Here is an 18,030-nt window from a genome sequence, read left to right on the forward strand (position 1 = left end):
TTGCACTGATTTAATGTTTTAATGTAAAATTGCTGCTATTTCACCTATCAAATTGTGGATAAGTGTTCTTCTTTCATGCATTATATGTTGACAGTTTAATTTATGATTATATGGTTTATTAGCTCTGGTTGTTAACTTTGAAATACCAAACTAACATTGCCATTTATTACACCATGTGCATCAGAAATGTGGTTCCCATCTGTCCGGTGCATATGCTTCTGCCTGCTTGTGTGCAGCAGTTGGATTCGTGCGCCTTCGTGCACCCTACCATAAACGTTGACAGTGGTGGTATGGTTGGCGGCCCCAACGACGTTCTCAGCCAAGCAGGTGTAGTCGCCGGCATCATCCAGCTTTACTCTCTCGATGTGCAGACTGCCGTCCCGCCTCACTGTCATGTACTGGTCTGACGTCACCTGGTTCAATAGGTTTGAGTTAAAACCTGGTTATGCAATTCAGATTATGTAAATAAAAGGTGTACAGAGACCAACTCTCTTTGTCCTCACCAGGCCGTAGTTGTGCAGCCACTGTCTCTCGGGCAGCGGATTACCAGCCAGAAACACACAGGGCAGAGTCAGCTGCTGGTCCTCGATCACACTGAGCACAGCTGGACTCATCGCAATGACAGGCAGGACTGCAGACGCCATGAAAACAATTATTGAAAGCTTGAAAGCGAGAGTGTTGACAGGATGATAGCAGAAGGTTTTAGAAAATGATATAGAAGATTCATATAAACAGAGAGCTGTAAAAGTTTTTATATTCATCTTTGTGTGACTGAAAGGGGAACTATGCAAGTCCGGCCGCTTTTCCGCTGTTCTGCTAACCTTCCTCCCCCCTCCCGGCCATGTGCGTTTGTTTTCAGCGAAGCCGGCGAGAAGGCAATCCATGGCTCGATGCATAACGTTATATATCACGTTTTACAATGTGTATTTATTTGTAGTCTTGTCTGTCATAACTAAGAGATTACAGATTACGTGGCGCGTTTGTGTCGTGGCGTCGCTGAGACAAGATCTGGGACACCGGGTCAGAGGCGCTGATCTTGCAAGATTGGTTTTCGGCCAAAAGGACACTAGATGGAAGGCAGAGAGCCTCCATTCTCCCCGTAACAAGTCATTTAACCATCACAATAACTCTGAAGCTGTTTCATTAAGGTGAAAATCTTGCATAGTTGCTCTGTAATGCACACAACCAAAGGAACTCTTCCAATGAATGCAAATTCAACTCAGGAAACATGACATATGACAAAAACTGTGCTTGTATCATCTTGAACATGTTTAGACAAAATCTCAGGCTTATCTCCAAAGCTCTTTTCCACTGGTTAAATTCAAAGGAAGCACATGTGAAAATCTTAGTGTGAGTACTATAACAGGGAGTTTTTGGTTGCTATAAACAGATCAACAATACAGTATACCTTTTCCACAGCTGTTAAAAGAGCATACACAGCAGCACCTACATAAACACACACACACACACACACTGTGATATCACTAATGTGTACTGGTTTTGGCTGTGTTTACGGGGACGTGGTGATGTCATGTGTGGGGGCGGACACAGACAACAGGGTGTCGACCAGAACAATTCAGTGACCACACACACAATTACAAAAACATGCCACTGCTGCACCACCTTCCCCGCTCTAGTCTCCGCTTCCAAAACAAACTACCGAACACGTCCCTCTGCAGCGGGGTGTGTACGTGTCTTTGGAGACACCGCTGTCAGCGGGGAAATGGGGCAGTGGGGCAGTAATATATGTCATCTGGGCGGGTCGGCACTTTCTAACCTTTGGCCCACATATAAGTTGAGCTCAGTGTAGGGAAAACATTGAAACAGAAACAGTGGTTAACAAGGCACATGTGTTCGAACACACCCACTGAGACGCGCTAATGAAATGTGTAACAGTGAACACATACGAACAAAGTCACGCTGAGAGATATAAGGACTCCGACTCAGACTGTCGGTGCTGTATGTTGTTTTAGAAAATACACTGGACATGGACGTGGAATGTGATCTTTGACAACGATAAGACAAACTCAAAAGGAAAGAAGGAATGCAGCCATGTGTGAGTGTGCGCCTGTATTTTATGGGTTTGAAGTACAAGAGTTCAGCTACACTTAACAGTATGTGTTCGTTCAATTCACAGCATCCAAACAATGGCCTTGATGGTTACAAACTTGACGGATCAATAAATTATCACTGGGAGCCCAGATTACAAATTTAGATTTCAGAATAAAACACAAATTCTGATCAGAGACGAGATGTTTTAATCGACCGGAGCTCTTACCCAGTCCAGTGACGGTGACGCTGGCCTGGGCCTCGATCCTGCCGAAGTGGTTTTTGGCCTCACAGATGTACACCGCCTCGTCCTCCACCCACAGGTCTGACAGTCGGAGGGACATCAAGGTGTAAAACAGAGCGCGTTTACATTACATTTGATGTATTTTTTCTCATATCTAACTCAAAAAAACTCACGGGTGATGTGTAGACCTCCTCTGCTCTGAGTAACGGTGCCATGTGTGCGGGATCTGTTGAGAACGGGCTGTCCGTCCTGCCTCCGCCAGGTGACCTGCGGTTCGGGGTAACCCTGAGCGCTGCAGGGCAGGATCAAGCTGGAGCCGATGTCGGCCGCCACGTCTGATGGGTCCTGGATGAACGTGGGTGCGGCTGGAGCGATCCGAGGTGAAAGACAGCAAAGGTAAAGGAGTTTAGAGAGCATCCCTTCCATCTGCATTGAATTCTACAGACAATCAACCTGTCAATCATGGACAACTCGGAGGTTTTCACCGATTCTGGCACCAGATGTAAGGAACTACGATTCAAGAATAAAACGATGTGTTTTGCACAGCAGCATAAATATGCAAAAAAGTACTCGCACCAGATTTATAGACCTCTAGGTATCCATAAATCGTGTGTACGTACAAAAATACAGTTTGTTAACCACACATGGATATTAGTGACACACCCATGTTCAACCTTGTTTACATGTAAACCAGACACAGTCCTCGGTCTGGCAACGGTAGTGCGGCACCAAAGCAGCCTTTGTTACATTACTCACAGCCATGTCACATTAGTTGGAGCCACAACAGCCAATTCATTGATGGTTTAAAGTTAAAAGCTTCAAATAAAGTGTTTAATTCATGATTCACTCTTTGCCTTTATCCCTCTGATGTAAAGCATGTGTGATGGTACAAATATTCTATTGCACCCATATTCTCCTTTTTTTTTTTTTTGTGGTTATAGACATTGATCCCAGAACTGGGTTTCACAGCTATGCATGAGTTCACTATGGGAATCCCTCCCAGCTGCTTAAAAAGCTACTAGAGACTAGAGAGAGCTGAAATCCCACTTAAACCGTAGACTTTTTGTTGGATTCTTTGTGACATTGTGACATAAACTATATTTTTACTGCACAGAAAAGAAGCAAAGGCCTATTTATAGTAGCAGAAAGAAATCCAGTCTTGGGATGCTGGTGGTGGATGAAACTGCGGTAAGTTCCCCCTCCTGTTGCAACAAGCAACATGGAACAAGCCATAACTCAGTCGTGCTTTTTACAAGGTGCCGCTCTCACCTCCTACATCCAGAGAGATCTTTCCTGACGACGTGCCGGCAGCATTAACAGCCACGCAGCTGTAATCTCCAGCATCGGCCTTCTGGGTCTCCTTGACGGTGAGCGTCCCCCCGAGTGTGTCGACCTCCAAGAGGGATGATGAATGGAGCTGGACATCATCTAGATATTCATACACATACAACGGTGCAGTGTGGTTAAAGGAACAGTTCAACATTTCGGCAAATTGGCCCATTGCCATAATCCCTATAGTCATAGCAGTAGGTCCGTTGCCTTTAATTGTCGGTGCAAGCTATTTTTAGAACGGCGGAGCAGAGCCACGAGCTGCTCAGAGCTACGCTAATGGGATTTCTTGGTTTCCCTCATCAAACTCATCAAATACACAATCCAACAACTCCAAAACGCTCTGATGGACAAGTTGTGACCTGCACGTTCACCACGCTATGAGATAATAACGGAACGTTATGAGACGGAGTTGTTTTCGAGGTAAATTCATGCAAAACCACTGATGCCGTTCCCGTCGGGGGGCAGTTTTTTCCGGCAAGCAGTCTCTGCATTTACCTCGAAAACAACTCTGTCTCATAACGTTCTGTTATTATCTCATAGCGTGGTGAATGTGCAGGTCACAACTTGTCCACGAAAGCGTTCTGGAGTTGTTGGATTGTGTATTTGATGAGGGAAACCAAGAAATCCCATGAGCCTCCGTAGCGTAGCTCTGAGCAGCTCGCGGCTCTGCTCCACTGTTCTAAAAATACTTGCTTACACCAAACTTACTGTTAAAACTATAGGGATTATGGCAATGGGCCAATTTGCCAAAATGTTGAACTATCCCTTTTTGTCTGAAATACATTGTCTCAGATTGAATTTTATCTTCAACCGCCTCCCTCTTCTTCTATGGTGTTACCTTTGTACCACCAGATCTCGGGCTGGGGGACTCCAGACGCTGAACAGGCCATCACTGTGGTTTCTCCAATACCAATAAGGATTTCACTTAATGCCACCGTCACCACAGGAGACTCTGAAGGGAGAAGTGTTGGAGAAAAATAATATTAAGAGTTAATACCAGGTTAGATAAAGGGGCTCCATTTGTACACAACTAGGGCAATTGAAAGCAATAAAAATATTTAATCATAAGAAAGGATGCAGATATAAAATGTATAGAGTCAAATTAATGTCTAAATGATTTACACTTTAAAATCAATTCACTATTAAAACCAGTGAAAGGCACATTAAAGTTCTTACACTGAATTCTTGAAAAGCATGACTTTTTGGGGTTATGTGGTGACTTGTATGTTAACGTGGATGTCACGTGTACTGTCCATGTTACTATTTTCCACACACTCACCGATGTAACTGAGGGTGGAGGTCATGGTGTCTGTCCCAGCCTGGTTGCTGGCCAAACAGCCGTACACGCCTCCGTCCTTCCTCTCCATGTTTCTTATCACCAGTGTGCCGTCAGGAGTCATCCTGTGTCTGAACATGGAAGATCCACAGTTCACGGTATTTCAGCACATTGGAGAAATGACAGATATGGATTAAAAAATATAGATTTATTACTGTAAAATCATAAAACACAAGCTCCAGGACGTTTATTAGACCGTTGTTTTTCCTCCAGAGCAGTAAAGACTTACAATACTGTCCAGTTCCCACACCGCAGATTAGGATGAACATCCAGTTTGTTTGTTTGTTTGTTTGTTCACGCGAGAGGAGACGCACTTACCTGCTGGACGCCATGATGAACATGTCGTTGTGGGTCCAGACCAGACGGGGTGGAGGGTAACCGCTGGCTGAGCACCTGATCCTCACCTCGTCTCCCGTCGTAAAGGTTTGATTACGAGGCTCCACTGAAACCCTGGGCACCTCTGGAGGAAAAAAATAGAAAAAAAGAGTGAGGATGCTTTGATGATCTTTTTTTCCGAGGCGTAATCCACTCAATCAGCCTGTGATTGTTTGAAAAAGTCAATGTAATGTTGGTTAAGAAAGTTGAAATGTAAAATCTGGAGCCGTGAAGTCGGTCAGAAACACTTAAAGCAAGAACGTCAGTACGGGCAAATATATACCGAAAGCAATGTTGACGTTTTTGGAAGTGAGGAACTCTATACCCTGAAGGAATTCAAACTCAGCCACAAGATATAACAGAGCATAAACTTTTATTGTCACTGTAGCAGGAAGAGTGATGGCTGTTACTACAACTAATAATGTTTCACGGCATATATTTCACCCTCATTTCCTCTTTATTGGTAAAACAGGGAGGAATATTGAATCCAGACCCTGAGAAGCTGTGGAATCTTGGGAGATTTTCCAATTGATTCATGATGTGTAACTCATCCCTTCAAGGGTGTGTTGTCTCTATCCTATTCCCACAGCTGAAATCATCTCCAGAGTCTCTGAGCTTTCCAGCGTGTAGAAGAAAAAAAAAAAAACCCATGTGAGAATTAGTCGTCTCATTGGGAGAGAGACAAACACCTACAAAACAACTCAGCTCTTCAGTTGTGTCTGTTTAAGATGCCAAAGAGGGATTTTTTTTTTTTTACCATGATCAAAAGACAGCGAAGGAGAACTTGTCATTCCTCGCATGCCATCGATAAACGACTGTATGAAAGTGTCTGTGATACGGTAGGTGTGAAGGAATGTGTAGCTTTGTATTGATGTTTCTACTTCAATCATCAGAGATGCCACGTTTTGAAGGATATACAGCGCATTTACCAGATGCTCCCAATAAAGTACTTTGATATATTACAAACTGAAATACCTCAACCTGCCACTGTATTGATCTTAATCCTGGTGAGGCCCCGGGGCCGTACAGTGCAGCACATATAACACAGACGAGGTCAAAAGTGAGAGCGTCAGTGGGTCGGCGGGGCCCCTAACCCTCTTTTACAGTGAAGCCAAGCTCTCACCTCTCCGGCCTCCTCCCCCTGGCGAGGTCACGGCGCCCTGAGGAGGGTAAAGACCCCCAGAGTTCAGGAAAAAGGAGGTCCCTGAAAGGCAAGATGGGTTTTTCCACCCTGACTCAGCAGCAGCGACCTTAATATCTATGGAAGAAGCCATCATCCTGATCACCTGCTCCATCTTTCCTCTTTCATTCCCTTACTCATCTACCTTCACTGCCTCTGACACTGCAATCAAACTTTACTGTGTTTACTATTTTACCAACCAAGTTGAACAGACAAAAATAGATGATTATTGTTTGTTGTTAAAGGTGTACAGAAATGGCCGTTTGTCCTGTTTGTCACACCAAGTTTTCACGAGTTGCCGCACGAGTTTACCCGAGTAAGGAAAACAAATTTGATTGGTCGTTATCGAGCGGGCGGGATATTCAATGTTTGGGGCGAGACTGAGCTCCGTGTGTGTGTCTCAGATGTTTGATTGATGGATGACGGATCCAATATCAGTGGCTGATGAATCGTGAGCAGGCTGACGTATAATCCGTGCGCCTGCATTATCCAATGCGAAAAAAAATACCACACTTTCATCCCGGATTTAATCAAAAATAGAATTTTGCACAAAGTTTGGCCTACATCGTCTGATAGATGAGTTATTACACTAATGTTAAGACCCACAGTGGGCTCAAATTCAATTTTCTTTTCTGTACAGCTTTAACTATTATTCCTGAGCTGCTGGGGTGAGACATCAATAAGGTTTATTATCTATTTCAGATAAAGTCACCTGAATATTGTGATATACTGTCATTTAACGTGAGTGATAAAAAAGAATGAAAGGAAAAGGAGGTGTTTTTAAATTTAGTCATCTTGGTGTGGAAATGCACTCAGCTCCACCGTGTTGTAAGATGTCAGCAGACCTGACTCACTTCAAAGTGAAACTAATGACTAGGATGGGGCTGACCAGGGGGTAATTATGAAACCCCCAGGGCTTGCTAACAGCTGTTAGACAAAAAAAAGCAAAAAAAAAAAAAAAAAAAGATCTGGAAAAGTTAATACAAAAGTGTTACGTTAAAAGAAAGAACAAGAAAGAAAGTTGTGACAGGGTGATATGAAAAAAGGCGCACAGGTGGGGAGACAAAAAAAAAAAAAAAGAGAGAAAAAATTTCCAGTTGAAACTAGGGAAATGTTTTAGGGTCAACTGTGCAACTTATCACTCAGTGAGATGAGCCAAATGACAGAGTTCCCCTCCAAACCTGTCTGCAGCACTGGTATTAGACCTGCAACTTCTCAGTCTGTGTCACTGAGCTTTTGCCTGAGAGAGGCAACAGTTCGCTCCAGGTGAGAAAAAAAAGAAAAAAGAAAGAAATCACTGTGAAATGTTGAGAAATTTAGGTCAAGAACAAAAAACTGTTTCTCCTTCATTTTATTTTAAAAGATATTTTGTTTTTTAAGACCTGGCAGGACGCTCACGAGGAGGAATTCAGGCTGGAGCGAGCAGCATATGGACTCTGAGTTAACTTCTTCTGGGCTGAGTGGTTGTATAACAAAGTAAATACAGGATGTTCGTTTGGACAGATTGGATTATGTAAAACACAGTTCTTCGGCTGTCTTCTTTCTTTGCCGTCTCTCAGCTCTGTACCTCCGCAGGTCCAGGCTGAGATCATCTGCTAATGGTGGATTTTTAGTGGCAGTGATACATCGCCTCTCTCCGGCCAGGCACGGGCCCATGCTACGCAGAGGTTGCCAGATTGTCAGCGATACTCTCTTCCATCTGTACAACAAAGTGTTCCTGATTCAGTGTCAGCAAAGTGTGAGGAACAAGACTATAAGAGCTGTCCGGAGATGGAAAACCCGACTTTAGTGCTGCCTGAGAAGTCGGACATAAATAATTTTCACACATCCCATAAAGCATTAGGGTGAATTATAGGGAGCAGGGGAGGGAAGAAGGGTGGCGGCACTTGGGAGACGATCTCGTAGTTGGAGAGGAGGTTGCGTTTGCCAAGAGTCCTGCTCCTCTGGTGTAAATCACAGGGTAGGAATAGGCACACATGCTAAAGGCAACGTCCCATATGCAAGCACACATACATCAGTGACAGAACTTAAAGGGATAGTTCACCCAAAATTGAAATTTCACTCATTATCTACTCACCCTCATGTCGACTAAGGGCTGGGAGAAGTTTCAGAGTTGTCTGTGGCTTCTCTGAGTTACAGGGGGTCTCGGCGTAGCACTGCATGTCCATATAACGGTTGCAAATGGATACCAACTGTCTTCGTAACAAAAAGACACACCAAAAAACATCCAAATACCTCCATGCTGCTCGTATGTACAGTAATGTCCGTCTTGTATTGAAGCCCCGAAATGCGAAATTGTCCCGAAAAAAATTAAATAAGTCTATATTTCAAGCTTGTTTTGTAGCGGAAGCTTCTCGAAGCTCCTCTTCCCGGTTCGTCAAATTTGGACGAACCAGGGTCTGTCCTCTTCCCAGTTCGTCCAAATTTGACGAACTGGGAAGAGGAAAACAAGCTTGAAATATAGACTTATTTAAATGTTTTGTTTTTTGGTGTGTCTTTTTGTTACGAAGACAGTTGGTATCCATTTGCAACCGTTATATGGACATGCACTGCTACGCCGAGACCCCCTGTAACTCAGGGAAGCCACGGATAACTCTGAAACTTCTCCCAGCCCTTATAGTCAACATGAGGTTGAGTAGATAATGAGTGAAATTTCAATTTTGGATGAACTATCCCTTTAACACTCAGGTAAAATAAGCCCAGCATGCAGACATTAGCGCTCACTCCTCACCTTGCACAGTGAGGTAGACGCGCTCCGCCGTCACCCCTCCTTCGTTTATAGCGATGCACTCGTACCAGCCGGCGTGGTCCGGGGTCACCGTGGAGACCTGCAGGGAGAGGTTGGCCAGGACCTGCACCCGTGGGTCCAGACGGGCATCGTGACCTCCTCTCAGCCAGGTGAGGTTGAAGTTGACCGTGCTGACAATGTGGCAGGTGAGGACGGCGCGCGCGTCGGGGCTGACGGTCACGTTTCCTTCAACGGTGACGGCCGGAGGCGGCTCTGCAGGATGAGGACGTGAGAAAATGATGAGGAGAATTATAGGCGCAAAGTGGTAACTGAGACGCAGCATTTTATACACGTAAGGCACAATTTGTACAACTTTATAGTGAAGTCTTTAACAGTTTTTTTAAAACCTTAATTTTGCTGCCTTTACACCAAAAATGCAAAGATTAATGTCTATTCATGTTCTCTCTGTTTGCACAGCATTTGACCAATGGTTTCCAGTGTGAGGGCTGTGACTCTCCAAGTGGCTTCAAGGTAAATTTGAGGAGCAAATAAATCTGCAAGTAGATCTGAAAAACACATTTTCTCTATACGTAAAAAAAACAAAAAAACTTTTCCCTCTTTTTTCTGCCTCGTTCTGAAGTTGAATGCATCTGACAGCATTTTGGATATAACCTAAATAGGAGCATCACTCACTCACTCACTTATAACATGACATTTGACATACACGTACGTAAACAGAAAGTAGATTCTTTCTACTCTGTTGACAAGTTACTGAAAATACAACTTTTTTTGGAAAAGGAAGGCCAGTTGTAGGTTTAAAGGGATAGTTCAACATTTTGGCAAACTGGCCCATTGCCATAATCCCTATAGTCACAGCAGTAGGTTCGCTACCTTTATTTGTCGGGGAGCTATTTTTAGAACGGCCGAGCTGAACTGCGAGCTGCTCAGAGCTACTTGTCCACCAGAGCGTTTTGGAATTGTTGGATTGTGTATTTGATGAGTTTGATGAGGGAAACCAAGAAATCCCATGAGCCTCCGTAGCGTAGCTGTGAGCAGCTCGCAGCTCGGCTCGGCCGTCTGTTCTAAAAATAGCTTGCATCGACAAACAAAGGTAACGAACCTACTGCTATGACTATAGGGATTATGGCAGTGGGCCAATTTGCCAAAATGTTGAACTATCCCTTTAAGATGCAGAATTAAGATGCACAGCAGCTGCTGGAGAAACGACTTCAGTGACACTTTGTAATTTAGACTGTGATGATCAAGAGACACTGAAATCCTCTCACGATGAGAAGACTATAAGAAAAAAGTAGGACATGAGCTGTTGCTGTTTTAACTTTGTATAAACGTATTCTATGTGTTTCATTAGGATAATAATCATTTATCAAAACTGTTGGATCCTATTTTCTTATTTCTCTTTGTCTTTCTCCATCTCCTTCACTTCTTCTCTCATCACACGTATCCCTCAAGCCTCAGTGTGACGTCAATCATTTCTTTTTTCCAGAGGTGAGCTACAGCTAAGCAGAGGAGAAGGGGGAATGGAGGGAAAAGGGTAAAGAGAGAGAGAGAGAAGATGAGGGAGAGGTAGCAGAGGCTTTGGCTCTGATAGGGGGAGGATGCTGGAGATTTCAGCGCAGCTCCTCGGGATTATGATGACATAAATTTGGCAGATGAATGAGTTTTATGTGCATGTGTGTGTGTGTGTGTGTGTGTTTTTCTGTGTGCAGCTCGGGGCGCCTGTCGTGTTGTAGAGAATACAGCGGGCCCCTCTAACAAAGGCTGGAGTTGTGGCTGAGCAGGATTAATTTCACCTAATTTTAGAGACGTTCTAAGTGGTAACAGTTGCATAAACTCACTCGCTCCTGCACCTTTACAGTTCTACTCGTACACTACACAGGTCCATGGCTTTCTCCAGTTACACAAAGTGTCTTTCAACTACCTCCCACTCTCTTTCTCTCCACACTCCTCCTCCTCCTCCTCCTTCCCTTCTGCTTGGCATTCATCATGTTGATGGAGCTCCAGTGAATTCCACAAGGCAGGAAGTTTTTTGGAAAGCAACACTTGGACACGGAGACTTTTACTGACTGAACTTGGACTCGAGTGGCATCAGTTCTGGTGTCTCATAATGGAAAAGGGGCTCTGATTGAAAAATAAATGCACCAGAGAGGATTTTAGAAAAGGAAAAATTATATTTTTGTTTTGCCCAGTGGTGAGACAGAAGTCATAAATCATCGTATAATCCCATTTGTCAGTGCCTAAATCTTTTACATCGTGAAGATCACAAAATCATCATTCAAGTATTTATTATGAGGATTATGAATTTGTGCTCATAAATTGTTGCGCTTTTATTATTGTGCTGATCAGTCAGTATTTGTGGTTACGCTCTGCTGTGCACCTGAGTCACAGACAGGATACCCCACCTAAACTAGCACGCCGCCGCTGCTGTTTTTTTTCCTCCGTGAGCGGCTCGGAGCTCGTTTACAGCTTTAAAAGTTTTCTCGTCTTACACCACATCTACGGTTCATTGCTTCACAAACCAGGCACAGAAACCATACCATAAATCCCAGGACATGATCGCTGCCTGTGAGGCACCGGTTACAACATCGTGCTGCTAGACGGGGTCAAATTTTCCATAAAAGTTGTTTTAACTCTGCCACGATGCAGGTTCTCTGCATGGGATCCACAGCAAGAGACCTTGACCCAGTAAAGCCACACTGGGCTTGGACTGGGAGTCTAATTCTATGTCCATAAGCAGTGTGTGTGTGTGTGTGTGTGTGTGTGTGTGTGTGTGTGTGTGTGAATCTAGCGAGCATGACATAAACCTCATCTTGCAGCACCATTTCACTCAAGCTATGTTGTGTCTTTCAATGCATGTGTGTGTCCTTTAAGTGTTATTTTCTAAACATGATACAGGACATTAAAGACGATGATATTTCAAATCACTCACTGCTGTGCAAGTAGATCCACCACACACCAATTATACTTCCAGTACAGTAACAGTCCTGGCTCATTACAAACAGTGATGGAGGGCAGCACGGCACGGACCGTTAATTAACATAAACTAAAGACTCACGGTCCTCTGACAAAGTCAACATGGCCGCCCATGTGGCACAGCATGTTGTAATCGTCTCTCAGTACGTCACGTCTGATATTCTGCAAATTCCTGTTAGCTAATTTAAACAAACTGTCTTTATTCATCATTTTAATTGAATTAGTGCAGTAAAAATAATCAAATTAAAACTGACTATAGCAGTCTTGGGATGTTTACATACCTGATACATCCATGAAGGTGCGAGCTCTTCCTGTCCCAGCGCTGCTGATTGCAATGCACTCGTAGAAGCCCTCGTCCTTCATAGTGACCTCGGCTATTTCCCACAATGCACTGTCAGACTCACTGCAATCAAAAGAGTCACAAAAGATTTGGAGAAAGAGAATCAATATCTTTACCTTGAACTGTTTTGAGAATAACATTGAATCCAAATGATCTACTATCTCATCCCTTGAGCTGGTGAAAATCTAGCCGGGATTTAGTGTCACAGTGTCGAGATGGAAACTCCAATAGAGTTGGAAGGAGGCCGTGGCTTTGATCCATTATCTTTATCTTTCTGCCTGCTGGAGAGATATAACATCTCTCTAAAATTTATAAACAGACTTGCATGGAATGTAAAACCATTAGTTCTTGGTGAAGGGGGCAATTGACATGGTTTCTCAGCATGTTATGACCGACTGTAATGTCATCAAACTTGTCTCTTGGCTGAGAGAGAAGGGGGTGAATCTCTCATCATCGGCCCAATCTGACAACATGGTGCATCTGCGGAGCTCGTTTACAGCTCGGACACATTTATCTTCCAAAAAATCCGGTAAGGCAGCAGCAGGGCAACCCGGGAAGCTGCTGAACACACACAGCTCTGATTGGTCACATGTTGATAAAACAAGGTGGCTGGGGATTTTACCAGATGTACCTCATGTCACGGTTCAGGTAGAGCCATAAAAACGGATTGCTCTCCCGACTCCAGACAGGTAGCATAATTGACATTTTGATGAAAATATGTCATATGGAATTGGCATATACTGATAAATTCTAGGTGCTACGGGTGGGAACATGCACTTTACAGCATGTGTTTGACCATGATATGTGACTTTTGGGACTTGAGGTTTTCAGCAGCTGCTCACCTGAAGAGCTGGTCCACCCCGAGTCGTCTTCCATCCCTGCTGAAGCGCAGAGTGAAGGGGATCAGGCTCTCTACGTGGCACCGAACTGCCCCTCTCTGGAGGTAGTAACCAGGGGTTGTGGCTGGCATCAGCACCTTAGGGGCATCTAAATGACATAAAACAGTGGTTCTCAAACTTTTTTACATCAAGGACCCCTAAATTGACACAAATTAGACCATGGACCCCCATTGGACAAAATTTTGAAGCAAACTCCAGAAATACACAAATATTTGTTCTGAGACGGAAGAACATTACTTTTTTATATTATTTATGTATATGTTCAAGTTAGGGCCAATGGCGTGAATAAACACTAGAAAAAAGTGGTAAAAATTCTCTCCCCTCAAAAAATATTATTATTATTTTTTTTTTTATAAAAAAAAGTGGTAAGATTTCTTTTTTTTTAAAAAGTAAAAAAAAAAATTCTAGGAAAAAGTGGAAAAAAAAAAATTCTAGAAAAAGTGGTTACATTTGAAAAAAAAGTAAAAAAAAAAAAACTACAAAAAGTGGTAAAAAAAATTCTCAAAAAAAGTTGAAAAACTCAAGAAAATGTTGGGGACCCCCTTGAACCCTCTCAAGGACCCCTGGGGGTCCCCGGACCCCACTTTGAGAACCATTGACATAAAACACATAAGCAAACAAAGTTAATCACTTTAATAAAGCAATCTCTCATATCTTCATCTTCTAAATACGTCAAAACCTGCATCACTGACCAGGAATAATACTGGAGAAAGAGACGCTGGAGACTCTTTGGAAGAGGAAACCATCGCGGTCGTATCCCGTCACCCGCAGGAAAAAGGCCTCGTTTGGCGGAATAAACTCAGTGATGTTCCAGAGGCCGTAGGGCTGACGCTCGGGATAGAAACGTATCGGTAACGTTTTCATCACTTCGCCCGTGATTGACAGGAGCTCCAGCCTGTCGGCCCGAGCCGGAGGAGTGAGCCCAGTGGTGTTCAGCAGGATGTGAGTGGGAATGCCTGGAAAATTGACATGAAATACAATATACTGTATTCTCTGCTGCTCTAAAAAGCTGCGGGATGTGAAGTGAAGACAACAGGTGAGAGGGAAAACATACAACAGCTGCTGCAGTGTCTTTTTCCTTTTTACAATTTGGAAAGGTTGACCTCACTGACCTTGAACCGGCCTGCTGGAGGTCTTTTTGAAGTCCAGGGTGGGCTTTCTGGAAAACCCGGCTCGGAAGTCGATGCTGCTGAGACCTGAGATACGAACAGAGTGTCTTCCTCCACTGGCGGTCTGCATTAAATAAGGAGAGATTTACTGTTCATCAATATTTATATCCAAGTCTCAGGTTGCATGTCTGTTAAATGTGACACAAAAACACACATTATAAGATTTTGTCATAATATTCTAAAGGAGAAAATAAGAAAATAATCAAATTATTTCATGTTGTTGAAAAAAAAAAGCTAAAACATTTGGTTCAAATTCTTTTTGATGAAAAAACCCTGACTTGACACTTGGTGGTAGGTTTTCTAGTGGTCAGAACAAAGCTCAAACATCTGAGGCAGCTCTGAGTGCTTTAAATGACAGACACTGCACTTGGTTTGTTGTGTAACAGCCTTTTGTGTGCAAACTATCCCCACATGTATGGACAAGCCACTTTTTGTAACCCTGACTGTCAACTAGTATCTTACACCTGAGCTTATAAAACCTCCCCAACTCAGAGACGACCCACTCAGTCTGGTATTCATTCATACTTTAATTAAACAAACAGCGATAATCAGAGAGCAGCTAATGGCGCGTGCGGTCATGGTTGTGCGGAGTTCTTTTGAAGCGTTGCACAAATAGAGACAGAGTAATTGCAGTGAAGTATAGGTTAGCAAGAGGTGGAAACTCCTCACCTTGGGTTAAACACTTTGGAGGTGTCACAGACATTGAGTCACAATGCACACCGAGGCATGCAAACATAAACTATCATTTGCAATTGCATGAAATCACAGAGATTGGCTGGATTTACAGTATTTGACTAGGTTCTACCTGACAAAAACTTCAGTTTCCCCAGAGGAGAGAAAAAAAACCTACCAACCAGGGCAGACAGATAACAATAGTTAAGCTAGACGTGAAATTGTTTAAACAATGAGGTAACACCGGGACAAAGGGAATCCACCGCAGCCCTAAATGCTAATGTCTGCCATCATTAAACACAATACATGTTGCTGCCATCAAACCTGCCCTAATGGCTGCCATAGGATGATCCCGGGTCTTTAGTTAGTTGTAAATGAGGCCATAATTAGGGGAGAGGTCCTTTAAAGGTCAAGCTCTTACCAAAAAAAAAAAAGAAAGAAAGAAAGAAAGAAGACTCCCTGTCATTAAAGTCACTCATTTCCCAGTTTCACACCCACCCAGACTCGAACCCGCCCTGGTCGTAGAGTCACACTGTGTCAAACTCTTTTGTGTCTAAGATGAGATACAGATATTTATGAAATAGTTTAAATGATGAGTGGTTAGACAGGCTTAGTATTCAGGTTGTGGTTATCTAGGAAAAGTTGAAGACTGTCGAGGTGAGGCAGACGAAGGCTCAAGAGCATTCAGTCTTTTTTTTAATAGAAGAAAGCGCCTTTAAATCCATGTTGCTCTTGGTCCCTTGAAAATACTGTTCTGCTTCTTCTCACCGTCATTTCAATTACACAATTTATTGATTTGGTTGTGTTCTGTTTAATGATACTTTATAGGGAGAGCAAAATGTGTGTGCCAGAGGGAGAGAGACAGAGAGTAGCTTAGGAAACAGTGAAACAGAAAAAAAGCAGACACACAAAGAATAGGACCAGATCACCCCCGCTGGTCTTCCTCTTTGAGCTCATTGCATGCTTTTCAAATTACAACCTTCCTAAACTGTCATCATGGGCTATAAAACTCAGAGTGAAGCTCAAATGCGCTCATCATTGCTGAGGTCACCGCAGCGCTAACATATCTCACCTGGATGGCTCGAACATACTTCAACGTCCTCACAACAACGTAATAAAGTGTCAATGTGTAATAACGTGATCACGAGATTTTATTATGTATAGTTTGTTCTTTATATTTTGCTATTTTATTATGTATAGTTTGTTTTTTATAATCTTATTCTTTATATTCTTATACTATATGTTGTTATCGTCACTGTGTGTCTGTGTAATGCTGCTGCTGCACTGTAATTTCCCAGCTTGGGATCAATATCTATCTATCTATCTATCTATCTATCTATCTATCTATCTATCTATCTATCTATCTATCTATCTATCTATCTATCTATCTATCTATCTATCTATCTATCTATCTATCTATCTATCTATCTATCTATCTATCTATCTATCTATCTATCTATCTATCTATCTATCTATCTGCACGAGCGTGTTGGGAACCGACACCTCTGTTCATTCACACATACATTTAAGCAGCACACAGTAAGGGTGTAAAGAAGTAGCAAGAAGTCTGGGTAAAAGTGAAGGAGCAGGGGGTGATAGTGGAGTGAACCCACCTTCTCCACCGCCACAATATCCAATTAAAGGCAGATTAAAAAGGATTAAATTCCTTTTCACACACAATCTATGGCCTGGGTCATACACAAGGGTGTCATGGGCCATTAGTGTTACTGAAAACCAGCATGGCAGAACAGCAAACTCCCCCATAAAGTATTTATCCACATTTCTCTGCATGTCCTGGGAAACACAGCTACGAATGAAGAGGAGATATTTTTAGTCTGAAAGCCAGAGAGAGAAAGAGAGAGAGTGTGGCGGAGGGACCGAGAGTGGAAACGGCAGCGTCCAAATGGAGAAATGGGAAAAACAAGACGTACTGTAGTGGGACCAGAGAGAAAGAGAACAGCAAATCCTGTTGTGCTTCTCCGAGGGAGAGAATTTGAGGAGTAAATGTGTTGGGAGGAAGATGCATGAGGATAGAAGATACTGTTAGTGACAGAGAGAGATTAAAGAAGACAGACTGAGGGAGGGGAGAGAGCACAGCAGGAGGCAAACGCAGGACAGGAATAAGACAGGAGGAGGATGCAATGACTCTCTTTATGTCTGTTTAATGTCCCTCATCACTTCTATGAGCTCTGTGAAACAGGTCACCACATTGGCTGAGACCCTGAAGCACAGAGCTCAGAGAAAACCTGCTGATGTGGTGTTTTAGCAGAAATTAATCAAACTGAGCGATGCAGAACTATTCACCACGGAGCATTTTTTATAACAAAGTTTAATTTTAAAAGTGCCTCATAGAGAAAATGGTGTTACGCAGCCAATTTAATCCGATGCAAAGAATCAATGACAAACTGAACGAGTGCATGGAAAAGTAAGGGCAGTACTTTGGGGCCAGTTTTTCTTCTTTTCCTGTGTGAACAGAGAAAAGGCTTCGTATGTGGGTGATACATGACGGAGCCCAGCATGAGATTAACCCGCAGGTTAAGTACAGACACAGCTGAGGAGGCCGCATTTTATCAGATACAGTAAACCAACCTCAGCGGAAAAACAAACACATGTTACATCCAAGTTACAAGAAATCAACAAACTCATTCAGACCTCGGTATCTTCGTGTAAAAGTTTGCATGTTGCAGTCACTCCAAAAAGGCAAATAATGTCATT

The 18,030-nt window shown here is 43.1% G+C and overlaps 1 protein-coding gene across 2 annotated transcripts in view; it reads right to left on the bottom strand.

The window, feature by feature from the left end:
* hmcn1 (hemicentin 1) overlaps positions 1-18,030 on the bottom strand; it is an 82,061-nt gene that overhangs the window by 41,292 nt on the left and 22,739 nt on the right. For both annotated transcript variants that reach the window (XM_085774845.1, XM_085774844.1), the window contains exons 7-19: positions 14,587-14,707; positions 14,167-14,430; positions 13,418-13,562; positions 12,517-12,638; positions 9,248-9,517; positions 5,280-5,421; positions 4,905-5,032; positions 4,464-4,577; positions 3,563-3,721; positions 2,467-2,658; positions 2,279-2,374; positions 504-631; positions 269-413 (exon numbers count right to left, since the gene is read on the bottom strand). In XM_085774845.1, the coding sequence (XP_085630971.1) occupies positions 269-413; positions 504-631; positions 2,279-2,374; positions 2,467-2,658; positions 3,563-3,721; positions 4,464-4,577; positions 4,905-5,032; positions 5,280-5,421; positions 9,248-9,517; positions 12,517-12,638; positions 13,418-13,562; positions 14,167-14,430; positions 14,587-14,707 (2,026 nt within the window). The remainder of the gene's footprint in view (positions 1-268; positions 414-503; positions 632-2,278; positions 2,375-2,466; positions 2,659-3,562; positions 3,722-4,463; positions 4,578-4,904; positions 5,033-5,279; positions 5,422-9,247; positions 9,518-12,516; positions 12,639-13,417; positions 13,563-14,166; positions 14,431-14,586; positions 14,708-18,030) is intronic.

Source organism: Trachurus japonicus, chromosome 4 (assembly GCF_045865225.1).
Source record: "Trachurus japonicus isolate A0001 chromosome 4, Traja_1.0".
Classification (NCBI taxonomy): domain Eukaryota; kingdom Metazoa; phylum Chordata; class Actinopteri; order Carangiformes; family Carangidae; genus Trachurus; species Trachurus japonicus.